At 30.7% G+C, this 15,642-nt stretch overlaps 5 protein-coding genes across 7 annotated transcripts; 2 read left to right on the forward strand and 3 right to left on the reverse strand.

Moving 5' to 3' along the window:
• The first annotated feature begins 189 nt into the window (after nucleotides 1-189).
• LOC122526791 (caprin homolog) lies at nucleotides 190-4,766 on the forward strand. Its single transcript, XM_043650326.1, has 6 exons — nucleotides 190-346; nucleotides 1,019-1,237; nucleotides 1,305-1,652; nucleotides 1,760-2,521; nucleotides 2,606-2,900; nucleotides 2,973-4,766. The coding sequence occupies exons 1-6, from the start codon at nucleotides 233-235 to the stop codon at nucleotides 3,206-3,208; spliced, it is 1,974 nt and encodes a 657-aa protein (XP_043506261.1). The 5' UTR covers nucleotides 190-232; the 3' UTR covers nucleotides 3,209-4,766.
• Nucleotides 4,767-4,858: 92 nt separating this feature from the next.
• On the forward strand, nucleotides 4,859-7,203 carry LOC122526973 (POC1 centriolar protein homolog A-like). Of its 2 annotated transcripts, none has more exons than XM_043650706.1 (6): nucleotides 4,859-5,167; nucleotides 5,337-5,688; nucleotides 5,918-6,128; nucleotides 6,211-6,410; nucleotides 6,472-6,747; nucleotides 6,827-7,203. In XM_043650706.1, exons 2-6 carry the CDS (start codon nucleotides 5,338-5,340, stop codon nucleotides 7,118-7,120), a joined length of 1,332 nt encoding a protein of 443 aa, XP_043506641.1. In that variant the 5' UTR covers nucleotides 4,859-5,167; nucleotide 5,337; the 3' UTR covers nucleotides 7,121-7,203. The 2 variants fall into 2 exon arrangements, with proteins under 2 accessions (XP_043506641.1, XP_043506650.1); XM_043650715.1 differs by having other exon boundaries at nucleotides 4,859-5,110.
• LOC122526984 (copper transport protein ATOX1) lies at nucleotides 6,616-8,532 on the reverse strand. The gene is made up of 5 exons (XM_043650726.1): nucleotides 8,444-8,532; nucleotides 7,879-8,129; nucleotides 7,710-7,785; nucleotides 7,363-7,501; nucleotides 6,616-6,730 (listed from the first exon to the last, which is right to left on the reverse strand). The coding sequence occupies exons 2-4, from the start codon at nucleotides 7,888-7,890 to the stop codon at nucleotides 7,371-7,373; spliced, it is 219 nt and encodes a 72-aa protein (XP_043506661.1). The 5' UTR covers nucleotides 7,891-8,129; nucleotides 8,444-8,532; the 3' UTR covers nucleotides 6,616-6,730; nucleotides 7,363-7,370.
• Nucleotides 8,533-9,567: 1,035 nt separating this feature from the next.
• LOC122526867 (SH2B adapter protein 1) lies at nucleotides 9,568-13,080 on the reverse strand. 2 transcript variants are annotated; one of them, XM_043650484.1, is made up of 6 exons: nucleotides 12,939-13,080; nucleotides 12,352-12,741; nucleotides 11,325-12,205; nucleotides 11,041-11,240; nucleotides 10,723-10,974; nucleotides 9,568-9,860 (listed from the first exon to the last, which is right to left on the reverse strand). In XM_043650484.1, the coding sequence occupies exons 2-6, from the start codon at nucleotides 12,693-12,695 to the stop codon at nucleotides 9,723-9,725; spliced, it is 1,815 nt and encodes a 604-aa protein (XP_043506419.1). In that variant the 5' UTR covers nucleotides 12,696-12,741; nucleotides 12,939-13,080; the 3' UTR covers nucleotides 9,568-9,722. The 2 variants fall into 2 exon arrangements, with proteins under 2 accessions (XP_043506419.1, XP_043506428.1); XM_043650493.1 differs by lacking the exon at nucleotides 12,939-13,080 and having other exon boundaries at nucleotides 9,721-9,860; nucleotides 10,639-10,974; nucleotides 12,352-12,735.
• Nucleotides 13,081-13,444: 364 nt separating this feature from the next.
• On the reverse strand, nucleotides 13,445-15,519 carry LOC122526878 (D-beta-hydroxybutyrate dehydrogenase, mitochondrial). Its single transcript, XM_043650505.1, has 6 exons — nucleotides 15,060-15,519; nucleotides 14,806-14,889; nucleotides 14,545-14,719; nucleotides 14,334-14,455; nucleotides 14,141-14,245; nucleotides 13,445-14,055 (listed from the first exon to the last, which is right to left on the reverse strand). The coding sequence occupies exons 1-6, from the start codon at nucleotides 15,273-15,275 to the stop codon at nucleotides 13,657-13,659; spliced, it is 1,101 nt and encodes a 366-aa protein (XP_043506440.1). The 5' UTR covers nucleotides 15,276-15,519; the 3' UTR covers nucleotides 13,445-13,656.
• Between the last annotated feature and the right edge of the window lie 123 nt (nucleotides 15,520-15,642).

Raw genomic sequence — 15,642 nt, forward strand, 5'->3', positions numbered from 1 at the left:
AAATTCTTTTTCATTTTGATGAAATAACAATATTAATGACATAAAAGTATATGGTATCCGACGATTCAAATAATCCCGATACAAAGGGTTCTAGAAGAAATTGTTACAATACTGACGTAGAGGTTAGGTACAAAATCAAAATGCGCATGCGCTTCTTATGATCGCTTCTCTCCCTCCTCCTGCTCCCTGCCGCTCTGTTACTATTCCAGTTCGCGTTTGTTGCCCGTGAAGGATGCCTTCTGCCAACCCTAAACTAGAAAAACAGGCTTCTACGGAGACCGTAGAACCTATACGCCAAGCAATTATTGTTATCGAGCATAAAATACGGAATCTCGAAAAACGTAAGGTAAGCATTTGGATAATACACATGTAAATAACAGCGAGAAAATTATCTGTCAGTTGATAGCTTTTACGGTGCAATCCGCCATGATTGGATACGCCATGTGCTCACGCTCGAAATTTCGTAGGTATCCAATGATTATATTATGACGAATTGATCCTTGTTATTATGTTCTGGTATTGGAACTCTTTCTCATTAAAGCTAAGTTGAAGTGAAGTTCGTTCTTCTACATTTGAACGCCTAGATTTGCAATCGCGAACCTCGTGTCATGGCGGTATTTCCTAAAGATGTGCACAAAACTTTACGTGACACGCTTTCGACTCAGCGCCGGTAAATTAGGTTGTCCAACGACATTTTCCATTCAGCATGTTATTAAAAATTCATGTACAAAATTTAAATGCACAGATTTCCTTTCAACGCGTAGGAGATCTTTTGTTTGCTCGCGTTTATAATACTAGAACTATACAACACTACGAGATTATAAACAGAATTATAATGTTTTATAAGAGGGTGAATCGAAAAGGAATAATACGTAAAATTTGTCACTTAAAATTAAGAAAAACAAATAATATGTATGCGCGCACACGCATATATGTTTTGTAATATAGTTGTATTTTACTGGAAAATATAATAAATTGATATCCTTTATTTAAAACTAATAGCATATGTTTTGTTTAGGGAAAGTTAGAATCGTACAGGGATCTGCAGAAAAATGGAAGGGAACTAAATGCAGATCAAAAAACAGCAGTAGCTAAATATGACGAAGTATTACAAACATTGGATATCACAAAGGAACTGTATAAGCAAATTGTTGGAATTGCACATGATGCAGTCAAACAGCAAAAAAAATTGGCAAGGAAAGAGGCTATTGAGAGAATGCAACAGGACATTGCAAAGGTAAGGTAAATTAAGAATAGTCTTATAATTTGTAGCATTCTCATGTTCTCAATATTTGTTAATTCAGGTGAAAGAGGTTCTTCTTATACAAGATGCACTAATGAACATGGGTACAGAATCTGTTAGAGAAGATTTTCTTGCTGGGAAAAATGGTGCTGTAAAATTGTCAGAACAAGATTTAAAATACTTGGATAGTTTATATAATGAAGTTATGATGAAACATCATAGAGAAGAAGGTGAACCAACATTTTTCCAACAAGTGCAGAAAGTAGCCGAACACTATGTAGCCATTGTTGATGGAAAACAGAGAGAAATTGCTGGCACAACTTACAATAAATTAAAAGAAATTATTACCTCCATTAATCAGTGTGGCTATTTTGATCAAGTTCATGAAACTGAAGCTGTAGTAGAAGAAGTAAGACAAATGCTTGTGTTTTTATCAGTTTTATAATTGATTTAAACAAGATACAATTAAACAAACAGGAAATAGTACTCAAGAATACATTGTTAAATTTTTCATAGGTTACAGAAGCAGTTGCGGAAACGCAAATATCTGAAACTCCTGTGCAAGATCAAGTCAATGAGGAATATAATACTAATGACAGACACATTCCACCTGAGTCCATGATTCCAATTCCAAACTTCCCCGTGCAGGTTACACCTCTCCCTGTTGTTTCTGGCACTACCCCAGTTTCTGGCCCTATTCCTGTAGTTGCACAACCCATTCCACATCCAGCTGCACCAGTTGAGACATCTTATTATACAAATGCAACAGGATTTGTTCCACAACCACAGCCACAGCCACAGCCACAACAGCAACAGCAATCTCAACAAACTCAGCAACAGCCACAAGCTCCTAGGATTAATGATGTCATAGGCACACCAAATTTCTTTTTCTTACAAGAATCGGAGCTTGATTCGCCAGATGTTACACCACAAGCACCAATAGTATCACACATTCCTACTGCTGTTAATGCACCTATTCCTTCACAAACATTTACTAATCAAAACTTTGCAAATGCACCGGTAGTAGCACAACAAGTTATATATCAACATCAGCCACCACAAGATATGTCCCACATTCCTGGATTTGCCAATCCGAATCCTCCCCCACCTATCCCAATGCCACCCTCTCATCAGCAACCAAATATACAATATAGTCCTCAGCATCCTGCCAATTTTCAACAACAGCCACAGCAACAACAAGCTTCTTCACAAATAACGCAACAAGCACAAAATCAAAATTTTGAACATCAACAAGAAAATCAACAACAACCTGCTGAAGTATATTACTAATATTATTGTAAAATATATGATATTTATTTTACAAACAGAATATTAAGGTACTCTTTTTTTTTTTCTTTTCAGGAAAAAGTTGAAGAAAATCAAGATGAAACAATAGCACCAGAATCAGAAATAGAACAACCTAATGAATCTGTGGATTGGTGCCAGATGACTGAAACTAACGATTGGAATCAAACAGATCAATCACAACAATCTACTCAAGATTCACAACAAACACAACAACAAACATCTCAGCAAAATTGGGGTGATCAACAACAACGTAGTGGATATAGAGGCAGGGGTGGAAGAAGAGGTAATTCTAATGGGTACAATGGAAGAAGTAGGGGCGGTTATCAACAAAACGGACGTGCAGGTCAAGGTATAAAATATGCATACTGTTATTGAGCAATAAAATTTAATACGTTTGATTAAATAATAATTATTTATTTAGGGACGTACTATCGTAATGATAGTAATTATCAAAATGGTTATCAACAACGATCGTGGGGTAATAGTGAAGGAAATAGTGGTTACAATTCTGGTTATAAAAGAGGTGGTGGATCAAGAGGTGGAGGTCCACGAGGTGAGCGTGGTATGGATAGAGGTGGTCGAGGACAGTTTCGTGGTCAAAGAGGTGGAAACCGTGGTGGTTATACACCCCGTGGTAAACCCCATACGCAGCAGTAATAAAAATGCGATAGAATAATGCACAGTGAAACATAAATAATGCTGTAAGATCATAATTCAATTGTCTATTTACGAAAAAAACCTAAGTCGTATGTTGAAACTTTACATACTAAAATTCGTATATACAACTTGGCTTAGTATTTTCTTCCGGTACCTGGAAAAAAATAATGAGCCAAGTTATATACATGAATTTTAGTACATAAAATAGCAATTTCAATGTTTTAGATTGTTATTTGATAATTCTTGTAAATGATTCATTAATTATATTTATACATATTAAGAGAATAACATTAAGGAAAAAGTACTGATATTTACATAAGTTTACATTTAAAAAAATGTTGCATTTAATCAGTATGATAAAAAAAAATTGATTTGAAAAAAAACATTTTGGTACATTTTTTTTGCGGCTTAGGATATTTCCTAAATGGGACTATTGAATAAAAAAATTTTGCATTTGAATTTGGTATCTACAATTATCAAAAGAAAGATCTAATAACGAAAGGGTTATGCAGACGTAACATTGTGATATAAGAAAAGATCAACCAAATTTGAAAGCGTGAACCCACCATGCAAGTATTATTGTGTTGTGACAGAAGGCAGTTTTCACAGGGCAACAACAGCTGATCAACAAAGATTAGAAAAATAATTTTATTATAAAAAAAAATACAAAAAAAAATGAGAACTCATACAAGCATTTCACGCAAAGACACAAGAATGTATTTAACGAATAACGTTGAAGTAATTACATGAATAGATGAACTGCACGACCATCTCTTTGTCTTGCGGCGCATCGTTCTGGAGAATTTTTTAAGATATCAGAAAAAAGAGAATACAGTGAGCAATGCCTTCTAGTGCTATATATCTTCTTGACTTCATATTCCATTTTTTGGTCTATGAATCTGTGAAGTATTTAGAAAGTTAAAGTTGTCGAGATTTAGTAGTTTGGAAAATGAAAGATTAACGTAATACATGAATACATAAAAAATGTTTTTCATGAAACATGTTTCATGATTGCTGCTAATTACGTCGCTCCCTCTTCTGTTTTTTCTGTGTGATTTCAAAATTCTGTACGGTCGCCTACGCAGCTGGCCAAGTAAAAGAGATTGCAGTGCAATGTCAAGTTTATAAAGCAACATTACCTGATTTTTTTTATCGCAAAATATATATGATTATTTTAAAAAAATAAAGCGATAGTGCGGAGCTTTAGCATGTAAGTCGAATGTACAATTTCTGACTAGAGACAAAGAAAAGCGCATTTGAATAATGCGCCAATGACGAAAGCCACGCTCACACCGCCAAACACGTGATGAGGAGTACCGTATCGTATTTTTTTTTTTTTTTTTTTTTTTTTTTTTTTTTTTTGTATATTTGTGTTTAATCACCTCCATCTACAGTTATGTTCAACTATCCTATGAATACCTATGTATCTTCCAAATAAAGATCTAATTCAACCCTGCTAACTAGCCTACCTATCGTACTCATTGTCAACACGAAAATCGTTTCATTCTTCAGCTTGTTCTCAAATAAAAAAATCGAATAAAGTATTTGATTAATCATATTTTAATAATATTGTCCATTTTATTAACATTTTCTTTTTTGTTTACTATTTTCTTTTTTGTTTACTATTTTCTTTTTTTTTACTTTAAGTCAAATTATAGAATATTTAAATAACGCATTGTTGCTGTAACTAAAACATTTATTTAAATTTCGCGCTTTCTCATATGTGGTACAGTACTTTAACTGATTAACGTAGTTGAAATTCGTTTCAAATTAAATGTGGTTAGAATTCTCTGAATTTGGTACATTATATTCGAGTTGATGCAGGTATTGTTGGTGTATAATTTTATCTCAATAATTATAACAAAATTATAAATATTTTCTGTATCGTGTATGTAACAGAGTGTAAGTATAGTTAAAGCAATTATAATATACGTATACAATCAGTGCGATTAAATAGAAGTAATCACCATTTTTTTGATGTTCATTAAAATTGATATATTTAAAATATATTTACTATTATTAAGATAATACATGTAATATATTAAAAAATATTTTATATGCATATTAATAAGTACATTTAGGTTAAAAATATTAATAGTTTTTCTAATTTTTTAATTCATTGTATTAGAATGATGATTAAAACTGCTTGTGACCCTACAATAGAGAGACATTTCAAAGGTCATGAAAATGCTATCACAAGCTTGTGTTTTCACCCTGAAACTACTCAATTAGTATCAAGTAGTTCAGACAAAAGTATAATATTATGGAATCTGAAAGAATCTGTGAGAGCTTGTAGATTTCTTGGACATAAAGATGCAGTTTCTGATGTCACATATGCACCATCGGGGGAAGTCATAGCTAGTGCTTCCAACGATAGATCTGTTAGAATTTGGGTTCCTAAAATAACAGGACAATGTTTAGATTTTAAAGCACATTCAGGAGCTGTTAGATCAGTACAATTTAGTCCAGATGGAGAAAAGGTATATACTTATATTTTAAATAATAATAGAGCTACAGTAGCTGTAAAAGTATCTGCATGCCATTTAGTAATATTTTCATATTTACAACATTTAATATTATGAGAATGAAATCTAGAATCAAAACATATAGCACTTTTATTAAAAAGTAAGACTGTCTGCTAATGTTTTTTATATTCTCTGTAATTTATCTCTAGTACACATTTATATTTATATATGTTTTAATATATAGTTAATTACTGCATCAGATGATAAAAGTATTAAATTATGGATGGTACAACAAAGAAGATTTCTTATGTCATTTACATGTCACACAAATTGGGTCAGGTGTGCTAAATTTTCTTCAGATGGTAGACTTATAGTTTCTTGTAGTGATGATAAAACAATAAAATTATGGGATATCGCTAGTGGTAAATGCATCAAAACCTTCAATGATGTAAAAGGTATAAATTACATTTATTAATTTATCATATTTTTATTATTTATCATATTTAAATATATTTAAATACAAATCAATCTTATTAGCGTATTCCACATATGTGGAATTTCATCCAAGTGGCTGTGTTATTGGATCAGCAAATGTAACTGGTTCTGTTAAATTGTATGATATACGCACTGCTTCTTTATATCAACATTATGCGACTCATAAAGATTCAGTAAATATGATAAAATTTCATCCAAAAGGAAACTTTATATTGACTGCATCTGATGATTCAACGATGAAGGTATATCAAATATTTTTATATTAATGTCTTTTTTCTGTATTTATTAAAGATTGTAAAATAGGTTTTAGATTTATTAGAAGGTCGTCCAATTTATACACTCAAAGGACATGCAAATGGTACCAGTGTGACATCAGTAACATTCTCTTCCAATGGAGAATTTTTTGCTTCTGGCGGTACAGATCAACAATTATTAATGTGGAAAACAAATTTTGATAAAGATGATATTTCTCGAAAAATTCCACGACGTTTATTCTCACCCATTGAAGAATTGGAATCTAACACGAAAGAGGAAAAATCACATAAAGATGATGATACACCTGAAGGAGAAGATATAGAAGTAACTGTTATTTTGAGATTTTAGAATTTATTTATATTCGATACTTTCACTTATAATTTAAAATATTTTATTATTTTAGTCATTACATGAGAAATCTGATATTACGAATTTAAAAAATGATAAAAGTTCTTATTGTAAAATATCAGATGCTGGGGCATTAACTAAAGATATAGAATATAAAGTCATAAATATGAGAAATCAGAGACCTTTTGAAAAAGGCCGTATTGTGAATATATCACATTTACCTGGTACATATTCCAATGAAATAGTAGATGCACTTAATGAACAAGTGCAATCATTAAGTGATGCTGTTACTCTTTTAGAACAACGTTTGTCTGTGTTAGAAGAAGAATTAAAAAATAACTTTTTATAATTTATTTAAGAAGTTATTCAATTATGATGCAAATAACCCAAATACTTGTAAAATATATATTTAAATTGTATTTAATAGTTAAAGATTAATTATTTCAAAATATAATACAAATCTTTTAATTAATTTATCAGTACAATGTTATAAAAGTGAATTTTAATATGAAAAGTTACATAAAGTACAATAATTTTACAGAAGGAGAAAATATAAATTTCGATATAATAAAAAAATAACAATTATATCTATAAAATAATTATTTCTTTACGCCTAAAAATTGACATGCCTTTCCAGTTTTCTTAATGACCTGTAGTATTTCATCAGAAGGAAGTGCAGATGTTACAAATACTCTCTTTCCTTGTAGATCTATTTGTACATTGCCAATACCTAAAAATGAATTCTAAGTAAAATAATTTTTTAACACAAAGATTGCAAAATAAAAGTTCCATATGTTTTTATTTGATGTTCTTTGACAAAAAATTTCATAATTAGAAATTAATTATTACATGTTTACTTAGAAAAATTAGAGACACTTCCAAATTTAAATGAAATATAAATCTAATTATTAAAATATATAATAATAATTGAACCATACCTTCCTTCTTATTAAGTACATTTGTTACAGCATTGGCACATCCTTCACACGTCATTTCTACACTGAATTCGTGCACCTTAAATTTATATTGTTGTGTATTGATATTTCATGATTATACTGTTAAATGTAAATTAAAAATTTAATTATTACAAATTAAGAATTTTATTACCTGAGATGTCATATCGATAATCGCTTATATTTATTAAGTAGTTATTTAGCACAACGGATCAATTGTGTTTTGTACAAACAGAACAATGAGTTCTTTCTTATTGAACCGGAAATAACTTTTATCTAACGTTTAAAATGATAATATAGTATTTATTTAATGGGTATTTAACAAGTATTTAAAGATTTACTTATTTTTGATGACGTATTTGCAACGATGGCTGGTGTTCTTTTCATTAACCTATGTGATTAATACTACGACAAAAAGGAAATTTTTTTATTTTATTAAATGTACAGTATACAAAAAATCATACGCGATTTATTCTATAGAACATAGATATATTTAGTAAATTTTTATTAATAAGTTTAATAACTATTTATTTTATTTTATTATTAATAAGTTTAATATGCGAACGATGTAATTAAATTAGCATAAAACATTCTTTAGGTGTTCAATAAATGATATTTTTTAATAAAAAGTAGCAAAATGTATATCATAATTAAATAATTTAATTTCGTTTATGAAAGGGTAACGTATGTAACTTTAATAATAAATTCAGTTCACTTACCTCAAAAATTGTCAAGAACAATCATATGAAGTCCTTTTCTATATATTGAATCGCTTTTGTTACAGATATTTTTTAAATATTCATATTTAACAAATATAATTTTCAATAACTTATATAATAACTGTAGTAGAATGAAATATTAATTTAAATACTGATTCCTATTTAACCTCTTTTTCTGTTAGTCTAAATTTAAGAAAAAGATTTTCACTATAGAATATTATTTATTAATTATTACTGCATAAAACAAAAATATCATCACAGTAATCAGTTCATTTTTTTATACCAAGAATTTATTATTCACATTAATGATTTATTTATAATTTAATTTTATATATTCAATCATATTGTTTTATCATTTGTGTGCGTGTATATATATATATAAATTCAATATCTGCATTAAAATATAGTTTTTAGACTTATGTCTAACTATATACGTTTTATTTCAGTTTAAATTGAATGTTATGCTTAATTATTATGATTGAATTATTTATATGTAATACATAGATTAATCTCAAAGTTCATTAAATTAAGCCCTATTGATGTAATCCATATATATATATTAGTATTTATTTAATAATATATTCCAGAATTTATAGGAGAAAGGATAGTCGTACTAAAAAGAGTGTCTGTAATAATTTTATATAAAACAAGACTAACTTCATATACATTTACATATTCTTTTTATATATACTTTTTTTGTAAGTACATATACTTAAGTAAATAAATTGGTATAACGGACTATGTTCTATAGTTTCAAAATATTTCCCCAATCACTTTAATAAAATAAAGACATAAAGGCTATCTTTTAGTTTCATGATATTTTAAATATTTTATAATACTTACAACACTTACGATTTAAACGGTAATTTGAGTTAATATATCTGAATGTGTAAAAAAGTACAACTGATATAATCTTATTATAAGTTTCATTGAAATAATTTGAAATAATTTATACACATCATTTTAAAAATCATTTATAAAATAATTATATTTTAAAGCTTGCGTTTTGTTTGTTGAAGTTAGGAAAAAAAACATGTTAATAAATACAGTTATTGAAAACTTTGTCTTGCAAGATTGGAAAAGTTGGAAGCAGCTGATTTGAAAAAAAATATTGTTTACACAAGTGAAATAATACATTTTTGAATAATATTTTACTATAACAATATAATAATGTCAACTTAAAATTATCTTGCTTTTTAGAGTAAGTTGATGGGGAAACTACTTAATCTAAAGGACTAACTGGGTTGTAGCCTGATGGTAGAGTATTATGAATCCATCGTCAAAGAAAACTATAAGTGTTTTGAATTGCTCTACCACTAGATGATGATGAACTTTGTTGTTCTGTAATGTTGTTTTGTTGTTCCAGTCTTTCCAGTGATTCTGTACGTGTTCTTATAGAACCTCCATATGTGCGTACCTATATATTAACATGTTTACATTTATTATATGTCTAATTTATGTGAAATAATTATATTTTATCTTAAATTTTCTGGATTTAAATATTATATGTATAATAATGAATGAATTATTCATCCTTCCAGGTAGTAAAATGAACCAGAAATTTTAAGAATATTTTACACATAAAAGCGAGCTCCTTGTCCCACGGTCATATTTATTAAGCACCATTGTCTCTTATATTAATAAAACTCTTTAACACGAAAAAATTGAAACGCGTTTCAATTTTGAGAATTGTTACAATTAAAGTACCAATTATATATACATAGTATTTATTTTGATTCTATTAAATTTCCACATTCGGATTAAACGCTTGTAAATACGTGCATATGACATGATATTGAAAAAAAAAACATTTTAAACAGTAACGACAATTTAAAAAGCAACTATTCAATTATTCCGAAATAAAATTGCAGGTGGGTAAAATTTGTATCAATTTATTTGAAAAAACAAAACAATTCTTTTTATAAATCATAAATAAACAAAACATTTTTATAAAAAATATTTGATTTTAAGAATATTATAAATTATTATTTAAAAAGTATAAAAAAATATACAGAAATGATAAAATAATTTATATTAACAAAAATGTGTTTAATTAAATATTTATAAAATAATCCGAATATGGACCTATATGAATTATTAGAAATCGATAGAAACCTTTGTAATGATATAAATATCAATTTAGGTATATATTACCAGCACAAAAAATGGGTGCATCATTTTATTTATTTACTCACTGTCTGTAGATTAGACTTCAGACTGTGGGTGTTAGCCACTCGCGTTCACTCAAGAGGAGTTAGACTTCCACTGCTGACTCTTACTTCTCTTGGCTCCGGAGCAGCTGGAGGTCTCCTTTCTTGTAACTGTTGTTGATTTACTCCAGATGCATTATGATGTCCAGACCGTATTGCATGATTCGCCACAACAAATTCTGTAAGAGTTACATCTGCTGTTCCACCAGATTCAAGAGGTATGGCATTTTGACGAAAATGTTCAAGCATATCATATATAGCAGGAAAACAGAGATGTTGAACTCTACAATGTCCTTGGTCATTTAATGTCATACGTAAATGCTGCAATAAAATAGAATTAAATTTAAAATAATAATTTAATAAAAAAGAAAAAAAATAATACATTACCTTTGCTCTGCCTTGAAAATTAAAAGTTAATACAAATTCTCCTTTTCTTGTTTCACTTTGCCGAACAAGAAATACACCATGACCATTAGCAGCACTATGTAAAACAAGCTGCGCTGCATCTGATCTAGGAAGGGTTCCATGAAACCATGGATATTCTCTTAAACTGCTAGATAAATCTAATTCACCATCATTTGCATTCACTATAACAAAATTGAATTATTTCTAACATACAAGCTATACAATCTTAAAAGATATCACAATCTTAATAAATAAATCTATCTTACTTTGTTCGATATCTTGTTGCGACGAACATAATTCCAGATTACTATTACTTCTTACGCGAAGTCTAGGAGGTATTTCTGGAGGATTGCCACTTACTTCATCTCCATGTTCATGGGATGTAGATCGGGAACTTTTACTTGTAGAATTAGTTCTTAATCTATCTCCTTCACTACCAATAGCTAATGAACCATGTCCTAAGGAATCTGCAGTAATATCTGTTCCAACACTAGGATTAATAGAATTTTGTTGTACTGTGCGCATACAATATTTAATAGTAGCTAACCATGATCTCATATCATTTGAATCATGAGCTTCTATTACAAATTCCATGTTTTGTGTCTTTAGTACAAAGGTATTTTCATGATCTGGCATTTCTAAGGCAGTTGTTTCCCTAGCTTCAGTTATTGCAGAACAAAAGACACCACTGCGTGGTTTCACTGCTTTCGGAGGAGAATAAAATTCTAACATATATCCACCAATTGCTTTTATTAAGGCAAGTCTAGACTTCTCCCATTTTTGCGTCCCATCGATATTTTCTCCCATTAAAGAATTAACAATGCCTTCTTTCCTACATTCCACCACAATCTTTGAAAGCTTAGCTTTTGAATGTTTATCTCTACGATGCTCGCTATGAGACAACTCCACCTCATCACTTTGCTGTTTGTGAAAGAAGCTCTTGCCCTTTTTAAGCCCTTTGAAAGATAAACGGCGAAAGAAGGGTTTGTGTGCAGGTTTCGGTGATATTGCATCTCCATCATGCTCAGAGTAATCACTGAATTCCTCATGAGACGATATACGTATAGGGGCGTTGTTGTTTTGGCTTACAGCATTAATATCTCTATCATTAGTTGCTACATGCCTGGTGTCGTACAAGGATGGTGACCTGTCAAGGCAATGGGGGGAAAAAAAAGGAGATAAGCTCTTTCAAATTCATACAGATTGCTCTCGCTGTAAACGGTTGTATTGTACTTGAGTTGAGAGAATTGTAAAAGCAAACAGAACAACGTCTGTTTTAATGTTATAGCATACCTAATTGTACGACGTAGGTATTCGCTTTCAAAGTGCTCACAAAAACTCTCGATAAATTTTCGTAAAAAATCACGGTAAGAAAGATTTGATCTAGCACTTTCTGGTAAATTTAAACTGACATAGGTACAAAAAGCTTTAGCAAAATCAGAAGCCGAAGCGCGGGCGTGTCTCTCACAGAATTCTATCCAACCAGGTGCAGCTTCAGGCGACACGGCGACCGCCGGCGCCGTTGTTGTCGGCGTAGCCGTCGTCGTCAGTGTTACAGCTGTCGTCGTCGTTGCCGTTGTTGTTGATATTATTGTACTCGTCGTTGGTGTCGCCGTAGTTATGGTATAAACACTCATTACCGGCGTATGCCTCACCAAGGGGGTTAAAGACCTCCCCCTGCCACTATACAACCACCGCAAAATTCTTAACACAATCGCAATACCCTATGTATAGAAGGACATACGCACATATATATACATATGTGTATGTGCGTGTGTGCGTGTGAATCGAATTTCTTCATATGTACAGACTATTAAGTACGAAATACAGGATATTGTTATTCCTTTTTTTTTTTTTCTTTTTTCTTTTAATGCAATTACCAATACAATTCGACTCGACACTGTATACTCGCTTTCGAAGGAAAAACGAATAGATATTACTCCAGTCCGAGAGTAATTGGCCTTTCTTTTTCGATCGTTCTTTCCTTTTTGTTCGTGGACTACCGCAATGCGAGTAACAATTATTCTCTCGTTTTCTCTTTCTACTCGCGCAGCGAACGACATTCGACTCTCATGTTTGATTCCCTTGAATTTTGCGTAACAATGTCTCTGTTCCGCGGAAATATTTTTACCGACATTATGAAATATGGTAACCGTTAAAACTACTAGCGCGATCTGTCTCGCGTGTGGTGCGATGCTTGCGAAAAATTCTGCCGCAAAAATGTCGACATGGATGACGAAGGTTTGGCAGAGGACGAAAGTTAATGATCTAGAAACGTGAGTACCACGATCGTTCGATCGTGATTTTTGCGTAACATTTTGGAATCTTTTGATTTCCTTTTATTTAGAATTACCATAATCGATTGTAAATTTACACACCAGCGTTTGATAAACAGTATTGACGTCTTTATTTTATTTTGACGAACAAACATGTATACATTGAGGATTTGTTTGAATTTGTATAAAGTGACAAAATATGACTAGCAAGTAACTTCGTCATTTACACTATTCAACGTCAACAATTCAACATTACAAACGAAGATTATTAAGTTCTGAGTGTCGCATTCTTCTGTATAATTTCTGTATCGTTGCGTTATTTTCAATTTATGTATAATATATCGTAAACCGGTTTTGGAAGATAATCGCTACACAAAGCTTGTATTCTCTCTTTACGCGACACTGGTGTATATTTTCTCATTGGAAAGGTTTTCATTACTCCATCGATTAAAGCTCTAGTTACTGGTGTCAGATCTATATCTGCCCCCTGTGTATATCTTTCAAGAGCCAACATTTCTTTCTGAAACAATTCTTGCCCATACTCCTTGCGGGTTTGAGGATCTAGTTGAGTCCACATATCTCTGGCTTGTTCCAGCAACGAGCTGTTGTCTTTTAACCAAGCACTTCCAGATACGTACTCGCTGGTTTCAACAATAACTATGTCCACTCCCCATCTTCTCATTTCTAACCTGAGACAAGCTGCCCAAGCTTCGACTGCAGCCTATCATTACATACACGATCATGTATAAGTATTTTGTTAGCATTGTACTTTAATATGAGTCATTGATATTTTTAAAATTATCTACCTTAACAGCACAATAAATGCCTCGAACAGGACTTGGTATACGAGCTAAGAGGCTGTTAACTATCACGACACGACCTTTTGATCGTCTAATTAGAGGTAAAAAGACCTTTAAATAGAATTTCATTACTTTAGTAATAGACATTTACTTATTAACTTACTGTAATATATAATTATTGATGATATAATAAAATCACCTGAGTTAATCTAGCAAGACCAATGAAATTAATGTCTACACTGCGTCTTAATACAGAAGGAGGTACCCATTCACATTCACCTAGTGTCACCCAAGCAGCAGCATGTATTAATGCCCATAAACCTGTTGTAAGATATTTATGATTTCCAAATAACACGCTGTAATAAATGGATTACCACAGATTATTCATTATCAAAAAAGTAGATATTAACCCGGTGCCCCATCTGGTAAGTTTTCATTTACATAAAGAAATGTTGAATGAATATCATGTTCGCTAGTAACATCTAATTGTAATATGTGTAATCTGCCGGAAGCTTCCTGTTTTAATTTTTGCATTGCCTCTTCACTTTCAACTTTTGTACTAAATCCAGCAAATACTGTAAATCCCTTTAGAAATAAATTCTGTATATGTAGAAGATAGAATACTACAAATGAATGATAATTATAAAAAGAATACATAGAAATTATCTTACTAATTCATCTAGTTGTTTACTTAAAGTATATCCAACTCTTGAATCACAACCTGTAATAAGAACTGCTTTTCCTGCCGCAGTTACCTATAGCAAGTATTTATATTTTTGTGTAATTATATGTTTATGTATTAATATTGTAAAATATTTGTATGTTATCTGTATTAGAATTAAGAAATAAATATTGTAAGCGATAGTTTATACTTATCCTATGTAATCTTATATAGATTAATAAACACATGTTTTTAATGACTTACCTTTAAATTATGATAAAATAATGTAAATCCTACAGATATGGCCAACAATAAAAGAAAAAGCACAAAACTAGACGTTTGCGATATACTCAGTGTATTTAATATAGTTGCTAAAATGACTGCAATTGCATGTGAGAATGCAATTGGAAGAAGACATCTTTCTGCTAATTCCCATGTTTGACTGTCATCTGGTTCTTTGCTTGCACTTGGTAAAGGCATTTCTAGTTTAATTCTGATAATATTTTAAAGAAATTTAATTGATTACATTCAGATGGGACTTCAACTAAGTGCCCTAACTGGGCTAACTCTGAGCTAACTTTAAACTTAAAGTAGTATCTAGTCTCATTGATCTAAATTTAGCTACAGTGCTGTGTCCTAAGTTCATAGATCCTAGTAAAATTATATATTTTATCTAAAATGTAATTAGAGCCTATTGAAGCAGATATAGCTAGACTCTCTCATACATATACATATACATATACATATATATATTTAAATAAAATTAACTTCATTTATATAATTATATTTCACATATCTTTATAATTCATTTTCTACAAAAGAAATTACTTTTTTTTTTAGATATTTA

This window comes from Frieseomelitta varia, unplaced genomic scaffold, assembly GCF_011392965.1.
Source record: "Frieseomelitta varia isolate USP_RPSP 00005682 unplaced genomic scaffold, Fvar_1.2 scaffold_1022, whole genome shotgun sequence".
In the NCBI taxonomy this organism is placed as follows: Eukaryota; Metazoa; Arthropoda; class Insecta; order Hymenoptera; family Apidae; genus Frieseomelitta; species Frieseomelitta varia.